At 37.4% G+C, this 10,516-nt stretch overlaps 1 protein-coding gene across 3 annotated transcripts; it reads left to right on the top strand.

Annotated features, from left to right (window-relative positions):
- The first annotated feature begins 645 nt into the window (after positions 1–645).
- LOC144963402 (uncharacterized) lies at positions 646–9,526 on the top strand. 3 transcript variants are annotated; one of them, XM_078897383.1, is made up of 2 exons: positions 646–912; positions 4,148–9,526. In XM_078897383.1, the coding sequence occupies exons 1-2, from the start codon at positions 847–849 to the stop codon at positions 5,351–5,353; spliced, it is 1,272 nt and encodes a 423-aa protein (XP_078753509.1). In that variant the 5' UTR covers positions 646–846; the 3' UTR covers positions 5,354–9,526. The 3 variants fall into 3 exon arrangements, with proteins under 3 accessions (XP_078753509.1, XP_078753511.1, XP_078753510.1); XM_078897385.1 differs by having other exon boundaries at positions 784–1,489; positions 1,885–9,526; XM_078897384.1 differs by having other exon boundaries at positions 784–1,752; positions 1,885–9,526.
- Positions 9,527–10,516: the final 990 nt, after the last annotated feature.

Genomic DNA, 10,516 nt, shown 5'->3' with positions numbered 1-10,516 from the left:
CATTGGTAAACAACTCGTTGGCCATTTTACCCCCCCCCCCTCTCTCTCGCACACACACACACACACAGATACACACACACAGATACACACACAATACATGATCATTGTTATTATCAGTAATTACATGATTAGTTCAACGACACACGAAGTGATTGCATATCTAGATTTTTTTCAAACCGTACAGATAGCTCGATACATACAATTCGGATTAAATAGGTTGAAGGGCTCCACAAGTGCCATTTTACTGATATCGAATGATAAAAATATCGACCCCCATCGAAAAAAAAAATGAAGGAGAAGAAAAGTCTATCAAAATGAAATAATTCAATAAAAAGTCATAAGAAGAAATAACTAATTGATTTTATTAATTTCCTTAAATATAATTGCTTGATTCTTTGACCACCCTCTCACGACAAACTATTCGAATTTTCAGTCTTCACGTTTCAACGACAGCGTTGTTTTCTCTACAACTCCACGTGCTGGCAGTTTCAAGCGAGAGAGAGAGAGAGAGAGAAGACGGAGAGAGAAGAGAGAGAAAAAATGAGTTGCGGAAAAGAAGAAGAGGAGTGAGAGAGGCGCGAGAAAGAGAGAGGTTGACTCAGGATGTTGCATGCCACTCCGCAAGGGTCTTTCTGACCTTGCACCCCGCGAATGACTACGTCATGCAAGGTCACTCTGTGTTTACAATTCGATCAGCCAATCGCTGCTGCAAGGGGGCAGACCAATGGATTAAGCTCCGCCTTTCCGCGATCGGGTTAAAAGTGCCCGCCAGAAAAGCGTGTTGTTAGTGCGGTGGGTGATTCGGAGAGAACTACACGGATTACATTCAAAATTCTTAACTTCACAATGGATACATGGTGTGCGGGTGACTTGAGGATAAACCATTTTGACATTGGAGAAACTATTGCCCAGGTATTTATTCCAACTAAGAATGTGTTCTTATGTTTTTTTTAATTTTCATTATATTTGACGAGATGTATCATAATATTTACGAAATTGAAATAGTTTAATTCGCACTTTCAAAAATCAAGTAAAGTTATCTATCACTGACCCAGCTCTTCGTAACCAACTTTTTTTTTTTTTTCCGGTGTCTAGATAGTAATATTAAGGCATCATGAGACGGTTTATTTCTCCCGATACCCTGTTCTCCAACAGTACCGTGTGGGCTCGGAGTGTGGTTTCTACTACACAACACGCACACCCTGACACTACGACTACGTAATGTCATAATATTAACGTATGTCTCGACATCAGCCTTTATAGTATAGTGCCTAATATTATGGTAGTCTAACCAATTTACTTGCGTTGATATTATTATTATTTGCATAATGTAACGTTATTTTTGAATGTTTAGATCTTAACTTTAGACTAAAGGCGTAGAGTTAAATGAATGCCATGGCATGACCACGGGATTCCACTTGCACCCCGACGACGCGCTTTTCCGGTGAATTTGAAATTTGAAACGTTTTTGCGTAAGCTGTTGCTCGGTCTGCATTTGTAAAAAATATTTCTTTTGATTTGTCTTGTATAATTTCTCATCAAAGAAATAATGACCCCAAATTATAAAAGGGCATTTTGTCTTTCACTTTTGAACGGAAAAAAAAGTAAAGCAAAATATACTTAATCCGTGGACCGTGGAATAGAAAATCTGTATTCCACCAGGATATATTTATAGAATCTTACCCGGGCCGAAGGAGTTAACCATTCACCGTACTTGCATAGAATTTGAAATAAAATCCACAAGGTTTTGAACTCGGGCTCTCTATTCATAATATGAGTGGTTGTGTGCGTTTCCCATATATATATATTTTTGAATCTTTAATTTATTTTTGAAAAATTGAGGTTCCAGCTTGGTAGTAGTTGTAGTAGCGGAACTTCTTCGGCTCGGGTTTCTTTTTTTTAATTTCTTATTTTTTTTTTCGTACCTATTTTTAAAAAAAATAATTTTCAATTCCGGTTTTCCGCTTGAACTTGCTTCATATGTAGGGTAGATTTCCCATTTTCCTCCCACCCGATCGATTTGATTTTGAATTCTATCCGATCAACGTAATGATATAAATAAGAATGAACGGGTCCTTCGGCTCCTGAGTCGCGGTCTACATTTTTAAATGTCTGCACTTTTTCTAAAGTATTACCCCCCCCCCCCCCGAAAAAAAAATAGCTTAAAGTTTGCTGTTTCTCATCCTTCTTATTATTTTCGCACGAATTACCGTCGTACATATTAATTATATTAATAGATCTATGAATATCGACATAATTTACCTTGACCGGCCTTTTTTAATTAAATAAAAAAATAATAAATAGCTAAAGTTGCTGCAGTTTCTACGGGATTGGTGGAGTAAAATATACAGCAATGTCGCATTTTGGTAGGTACTCGCGGCGTGGAGATTAAAAAAAGATCATTAATCACGCGTCAGTAGGCTTAATCTTCGGCACGATTCTCTTCAGGTCATCAATAATTATTTTTATAGCTTGCTATACCGTTTTCATTTTGTACTTTTTTTTCGGCCCAAACCATTGTATGCGGGCTTGATAATAACCAAAATGTTTTTGGTTCGTTTAAATGGAATTGTTCCCGAATTAGGCAATCGCCCATTTTCATTACTACTTTAAAACGATAATTCCGGCCCGTGATTGCGTTCGGATATCAGTCCTGCTTATTGCAACCGTAGGTCCACTCTTCATAAGATTCATAAAATAATAGCCCTAGTCACCGTATCGCCTACTGATTTTTTTTTTTAATTTACGGTACGAGTAAAATCCAGCTATAGGTGTCTCTGAAACTTAACAGCCGTAAGCTCCCTTTGTCCTGATTCTGGGTCAACCAACATTGAGCGGCCAGCTCGACATCGAGCTAGTGTCTAGTGTTGCTGGGTTCACGCGTGTTGTCGCGATCGCTCGGATCGGGGATAGGGCACCGTGCGAAATCCCTTCCCGCATGCTGTGTGCTGCAGTTACGTTGAAGCGGGTTGTACGGTGGCGAGTTGTGATGATGGCGCGAGAATATTGACGGTCTCGATGTGCTTGTGTAAAATTAATACCATACTATCGTGGGTAATTAAATAGCATTTTTATTTTTTTATTTTCGGCTTTTTTATAGATCTTAATTTTAAGTGAAATGATTTCTACATATTACTTTATTTTATTTATTTTCGAGGAGGACTATTTTATTTATTTTCGAGGAGGGCGCTGTTTTACCTTGGACTTTGATTTTATTTCGTAAAATCATACTATCTCGGATCGATAAGATATTTGAAAAATTATCCTGTTACTTAGATGGAAAATACTCCCGTTTCCTTTTTTCTGTCTGGTTGCCTTCCCCCCGTGTTTCTTTTTTCCCCTTTTATGTCTTGCTTTTTTGTTCTTATATTTTTTTCCTTTTTTTTTTAAAATTTTTCTTTTTTTTTTTTCTTTAATTTTTTTTTCTTATGGTTTTATTTTTGACCGGCATAGTTTTGCGTTTCATAACAATGAGCCCATAAGGAATTTGGTTATCAGATCTGCGAATATTTGTGCACGTCGCTCAAGCCGCGTGTCTTTCGTGTTCGGAATCTATTTCCCATGATGCGTATCCGTGTCCTTGAACCAGCGCAACCATGATAATATGAAGTCGCCTTGACCGATTGTCAGATTTTGTTGAATGCAAGTCGCCAATCTTTCTTATTTAAAAAATGACCTAAATGACTTCAAATACATGCATTTTCAAAATCGTTGTTTCGGGTTAAACTTTAACGCGATTTGTTGATATTGGCGTTTTATTTGGGTCTAATCTGCTTTTGTGCATTGCCTGAGTTAATACTGCCATTGGATTACACACATGGCGACAGTAAGTTGCGGATATTTAGGGCGCCTAACAGGCCGCTTGAACTGTTAGTATCCTAGATTTTTTCGTATAAATATGAACTGTGGTTAAGCACCAATGCAGTGATAACGTTGTTTTAATTGCATGGTTTGGCGATGTCGTTGGATGCATTCTTTATTAACGTGAACTATAGTGCCTTCGCCGTTAATTAGTGTTGAATTTATGTTTCCGTTTCAATTGTGGACAGATCACCTTTATCTTGCCTTCTGTTTTGGTTTTATCGCAGATTGACTTCTTAGCTACTTGGCTCAACTTAATGTTCTTTTATTTTTATTTTTTTTTCAGAGACGGAGACGAGCGGGAGTATTTAAAAACCAGTCTGGTCCGCCCCCCGAACGACGCAGCACAATCAGCAGTATGACCAGCAGCTATCAAGTAACCCGAATGAGAAATTTGTCAGGTGGAAGTAGCGGCAGTGCCGCCAGTGGCAGCAGCAGCGAGGGCTCAGTACAGTTGGACAATCAGTATTCATCTACAGATAATCATCTTTATTTTTCATGTTATATTCCCCCCTACACCAATTCCTCATCCCCATCCTCCTCTTCCTCCTCATCTGCCGTCCCCAAACACAACGAGGATTCTGCCTCAACATCATCTCACCGGAAATTGGACAGAAGCCTGAGTGATAGTGACAGTGATCGTTCTGGCAGCCGATACAAAACAGAATTATGTCGACCCTTTGAGGAGAGTGGTACTTGTAAATACGGCGATAAATGTCAATTCGCCCATGGCTCCCACGAGCTTAGAAACCTCGCACGGCACCCAAAATACAAGACGGAACTGTGTCGTACTTTTCATACTATTGGTTTTTGTCCTTACGGTCCCAGGTGCCACTTCATTCACGAAGATGACAAAGGGGAGACTACTACTCCCAAACTCGGCAGCAGTGGTAGTGGTAGCAGCAGTCCTTCTCTTAGTCCCACGCTTAACGATCAGAACAATTTTTCTTACTCTTCAGAATCGTCTCAACTTAACATTATAAATGCCCAGATCAACAATTCTCTTACTGTCAACATCAACTGTGGCAATGACGAACTGCAGTCGCTGGAGCACCAGTTTAACTCTGCTCTTAACTTTAATCGTAACTGTAATGAATCTTCTAGAAACGTGTACAACAACAACAAATCAGATGAGCAGGACATCTTCAGTTCTATTTCCGTATTCAACGCGGACGAAGTCATCGACAACGGGCCTCCCAAGCACAACTCGTATTCGTCTTCACTTTGTAACCAGAATCTGGATAACTACCGTGGATACGTGAGCTCTTCCCACTTTTGGCCGTCCAACATTTCCTCCCAAGGCATCGGCCCTATCGACCCTTACAACTACTCGCCAACAGGGTCCACAGGCTCCACTAGTTCTTCAGGTTCAGATTCCAGCAGCGGAAGTGATTGCAGTGGCAGCACGGAGAGTTTAGTTAGTTCTGGATATCACAACACACCTGAATGGCATCCACCTCATCACTTAGCTTTCACTAATTTGGTGTGTTAATGATATTATGGAAAATGAAAAAAAAAAAAAAACATCGGTGCTCATGCAAAAACGTTAAACCCCCCCCCCACTTTTTTTCCTTATTTTTTTACCCGGATAACGGTAAAATAATTATTTTGTGATGTGCAGTAGCAGTGTCCAGTGCGAATTATATAAAGAGAGAGTGCTGTGTATAAAGTAATGCAAGTGAATTATGTCCTAATATTCCGTGCTGTGAATAAGAAAAGAAAATCATGGAAATTGTTTTTTTTTGTTTTTTTGTTTTTTGCCGCGAGATAATGACACAGTTCCAAGTCTCCATGGGTATGCTGTGCTGTACATGGAACTTGACTAAGAGTGTGACATTGATTGACGTGGATGATGGTGGTGAAGATCTGATCGTATGCCCAGTTTCATGTGATTATTTTTAATGGCATTTATATAAATATTTCCACTCCAGTGTTCAACAAAAAATTTCACTTTGTTCTCATTTCCCCATTATCTTACTTTTAAAAATATCTAAATTTTTTATTTATTTATTATTATTATTATTATTATTTCTAAGTTTGCAAGTTAATTCATTTTGGTTGACAATATTCGACTTCATCAGTTATTTTTTTTTTTTCATTTTACTTTCATGTCCTCTGCTTATATTTGTGTTAAAACAATTGGAAGCTACTACTTGTATGATTTTAGCATTGTTTAATTTATTTTAATTTTGTTTGCAATATATATTGTATTAACTCAATTACTGCCACGAGAATTATTTCAATTGATTTGAATTTTAACTGACGATCTTCTCAATACTTGAACTACAGTTTAAGTTGTAGTGGGGCACGTAATTTTATTTATATTTTTTATGGTGCGTTTTGTTTCGTTTCGTTTCGTTGCAAGATGTCACATAATTTTGCAAATTTCAAAAATGTTTTTATTCTTATTGGTGTGATCGTGATTCTGATTCGGATAGACCTAGTATCTGTCATGAATTTTTAATCCTTATGGGGCCAATCTGTTTGTTATAACTGATGTCCAATCTTTAAAAAATAATAAATGATTATAACTCATTCTTAACCCCATCCTGTTTTGTGTTTAACATGTCATGTTCATGGATTAAATTCACGCAGCATTTTATGTATAGTATCATTACACATTTGTAATAAAGTGCGAGACCCATTTTTTCTCAATACATTCTCCGAATTCTCAAAATAATTTCTCTCCTTTACCAACCAAATGTGTTAAGACAGCTTTCTTAGAAGGCATTATTTGTACCAGAACCCAGGGGGCTTTTTGATTTAAAGGGAGAAGAGACTTTATATAACACTCGGGGCATTCATTGTTTGTATTTGACTGCTAAGACAAAAACAAATTAAATTTTATAAAGTTAAAGAATATACAGAGTAAAAAGTTTTTAACAGTTGGGGTCAAATATTTATTACCGTACAGGATGATACCCTTGGTGCTTTCAACGTTTGACATTTTAAACTTAACCAATTTCAGCTTGGTCGCCGTATTAACCTTTAACTGGCGGGATTCGAGTTTACTTGTACCTAATCTATTCTTGACTTTCTTTTTTTAATAAGCCAATAGAGTAAAATAATGTGACTCAGACTTATTGTCATAAAGAAGTCCCGCATTGTTGCTATACCCCTCTCTTGGTGAAGATTTGTCTGCATTCATTGCCAGGTAAATTAATTAAAAACTGGAGACTTCTGGATTGAGTTCCGCCGTGTAAGGGTTAACGTGAACGAATGACTTATTATGATGATAGTAATTATAATTTGCCCAGATAATGATTCTAATTTTATCGTTTACCAGTTCATACGCCATCAAGTACAAATTCTAATAGACAAACAAAAGTATTATCTCAAAGTGCTGGCTCTGACCTAACTCTATCACATTGGTACAATAGAAAAATATGTCACGGTGGTGCCTTTTTGGAAAGATGCCTTATTGGTGTGTTTCTCATGAAATAATTTGCGGGTCTCTGATTAATATTATTTTAAAAAAATTATTTAAATTTACCTTTTTTTTAAATGGAAGAAATTTAAATCGAGAATTGATTTTACGCCTATGCACTCCGATGGTTATGTTAGCTATTAATTAATAATTAGTCCATTGTTTGAATTTCCTCCATTTTGCACTTTTTTTCTGTTCCATCTCTTATGCATTGTATCATAATGACTGTAAATTAATTGTAACCCTTTTAATTTATTGTAGTATTTATTATTCCCTCTTATCTTTTTATTAGGCTTTCTTTTAATTTCTTCAATTGGATCCAATTTATATTATTTTTTATAACCTCGATGATGAGGTTGAGCTAGCTGTCTTCATAATCAGCTATCCTTTGTTGTGATTACCTTCTCCATTTATCTACTACTCAAAAACCATTTCTGTGACCCCCTCCCCCCCCCCCCCTTTCCCTCATTTTTTTTTTCGCGGGTCACCCGAGATAGGTTCTCTTTTATGTTATCCGTTAATAACCCCCCTCCCCCCCCTTTTCCACCCTATTTTTCGTTGATAATTAAATGTACTTATCGAATCCTTTGTTACGCCACTATTTCGTTTCGCTTGCTTGCAAGTGTTAGGCAATATAGTTTTTAATTCCTTTTTTCTCTCTTTATTTCACCAATCGATAAACATAATTTAAAGCTCCGTTCAATAACCCTAGGCAGCAGCATTTGTTGAATTAAATGCACAAGTCCTCGTTTTAATTCCTTATTTTTTTTACAAGTCTCTTGTCTTAGTACCAGGTACTTCGCGGTTTGTTTCTTTCCCTATTTCGATTTTTCGATTCTTATAACTACACGGCCTTCACTTTTCTCCCTCCGATTCGGCAGCTAACCTCTCGCTCGTCTATCCGGCAGCTAGAGTACGGATTTACTATCGTCTCTCTCTCTCTCTCTCTCTCTCTCTCTCTCTCTCTCTCTCTCTCTCTCTCTCTCTCGAAGTATCAACGGGTAGGGTGTTCGTCGTGATGACGTCAATCCATTTCAGTAACCTGGGCCACTTATTTTCTTTTAAAAATGGTTTGGTACTTGAATAAAAACATACACACGGCATCATCGCACATCGTTAATTTATTATCTATAAAATGTCAGGTTGTTTTGTCAGAGGCAAATAAGTTTTGTTTCGATATATCATTAAACGGATGTGTTGTAGATTGAAGAATGAGTGCCGTTGTTGTTTGAAGGGAGGGAGGATGAATTTCGTGTGTGCTGGATGAGGAGAGAATTTGATAAATCATAACACAGCGGCACTAATAAAAGCGAAAGTAGCAGTGCAGTTATAAACAAGTGCGCCATGCCAATTTCAATGTTATTGTGACTTGACTATCTATAATATTATATTTACTGTTCATTTCGAAACGGGTCACAGCTCGAGCCAGCAGCTGTTTTACCCCCAATGATGTCTATCATTTCACTTGTACAAATTATCATAATGTATTTAATTTTTCCCTCTTTAAATTCAGTTGAATTACAAGAGGTGATTTTTAATTTGATATCTTGATTATTTTTTTCTTTTGTTACCTATTTCATTAAAATTGATAAATAGGTTACATAGAAAATTGCCATGAACTGAGACGGACGAGATTTTTAAAAAATGCATAGCCTATATTATTATGGCTTGTAAGATATTTTTTTTTTCCAGTTACATGATATTTTGTGCTGATAATCATTGTCTCTTTGGATAAAATAAATTTTAACCCTGAAATTGTTTTTATATATTTTATTTTAAAAGTTTCACTAAAGATAGACATTATATCAATATCTCACTGTCTCAGTCCATGACCTATCTTGTGATGCAAGACGGCAAGAAGCAGTAACATCTATTTCAGGAGCCTGCTTTGTATTATGTTTTTTAAAAAAGACGTGTGTGTGTGTCGTTGGTGTGTGAACGTGTATATATATAGCGTGTATGTCTGTAGGTATGTTGTTTGTAGCTATAAATGCTAACATGTGTATATTGGATGTATGGCGAGTGGGTTATAAATGATTTTAATGTGTGCCTGTGTAGAATGAGTGTTGACAATTTTTATACCACTTTTGTGTATCAGATTGTACGCGTACGTGACGTGTTTGTATGATTATATGATGTGGCTCCTAAAATAGCATGTTACTCTTTATGCGGCTTTGCCTTTTTTGTGTGCTGTACAACTTGTACACCTGAATACACACGTCATTAGAAGTTGAACAATTTGTGTTTGCCTTGATTATTTTTATGATTTTTTTTCTTTTTACATTGCGGTGCCACAGGCACTGGGTGTTTCTCTCTTCCTTGTTACTGATATGACTATGACCCAAAAGTCTCAAACTAAGTACATTGGTGGTATGCCCTCTGATTGATCCCTATTTGTTCCCAGTTGCCCTTTGTCTTACTCTCTCTTGGCTGCTTTAATTGTAATTCTAGAACTTTTTACTATCCCATTTTCTTCCTTTTTACTGGCGCTGATATGACCTGTGTTGCAAGCGCCGTAAAACCCTTAAAAGCAAACAAACGTTTCCAGACAGCCTCCTTCTACTTCTACTCCTTTGTTGCTTTCCAACCTAGGTAAATACATGCCTTCGACACGTTTGCCCTGAGGGTGTAATCTTGTGGAATAACAATCCAATCACCGACTCCCTATTCTATGACTGGAATTATATTCTGTGATTACCCCGACATTGGAGCAAATGTCCATTTGGGGGGGGGGGGGGGGGTTGTTTTAACAGTTGCTTTAACTTTCGACAGACCTGTGAAAAAGATCCATCTGCCTGTTATACTCGATGGAATAGAAGGGGGGGGGGGGGGGGGGGGTATTTTTTTTAAACAGACAACGGATCTCAACTTATTTTAGTGACTTTGGTAGCGCAATTCATGTTGACGGCAATTTACTTCATAATGTCTGTCACCTTTCTTTAACATAATCTCTTTCCTCTTTCTTTAACGATTGGTGTCCATAAATTGCCCTTGGATACACATTTTTTTTTTGATTGCCATAGTTAGCTCCCTTCTGGACACGACTACCAGCCAGCCGACCTCCCACGGGTTTGTGAGCATTTGTCACTCAGTTGTGATACTGTGGCTCTTGCAGCTTCGTGTCGCCTCATATTGGCTTTTTTGTTTTGTTTTGTTTTGTTTTTTAAAGGGGCGAACTAGCTTAGCACAGGCGGACTATTTCGGCTGGTCATCGTGTATTAAAGTTGA

This window comes from Berghia stephanieae, chromosome 1 (genome assembly GCF_034508935.2).
Source record: "Berghia stephanieae isolate SIO BIC M18660-M18661 chromosome 1, UCSD_Bste_1.3, whole genome shotgun sequence".
Lineage (NCBI taxonomy): Eukaryota > Metazoa > Mollusca > Gastropoda > Nudibranchia > Aeolidiidae > Berghia > Berghia stephanieae.
Note: the sequence above shows the minus strand (reverse complement) of the source record. Positions and strands in the feature narration are given on the sequence as shown.

Bases quoted from the DNA above. Each gene is read 5' to 3' on its own strand.
- LOC144963402 (XM_078897383.1), top strand. From the start codon at position 847: ATGGATACATGGTGTGCGGGTGACTTGAGGATAAACCATTTTGACATT. The intron at 913-4,147 runs GTATTTATTCCA...TTTTTTTTTCAG, and splicing joins TTGGAGAAACTATTGCCCAG to AGACGGAGACGAGCGGGAGT.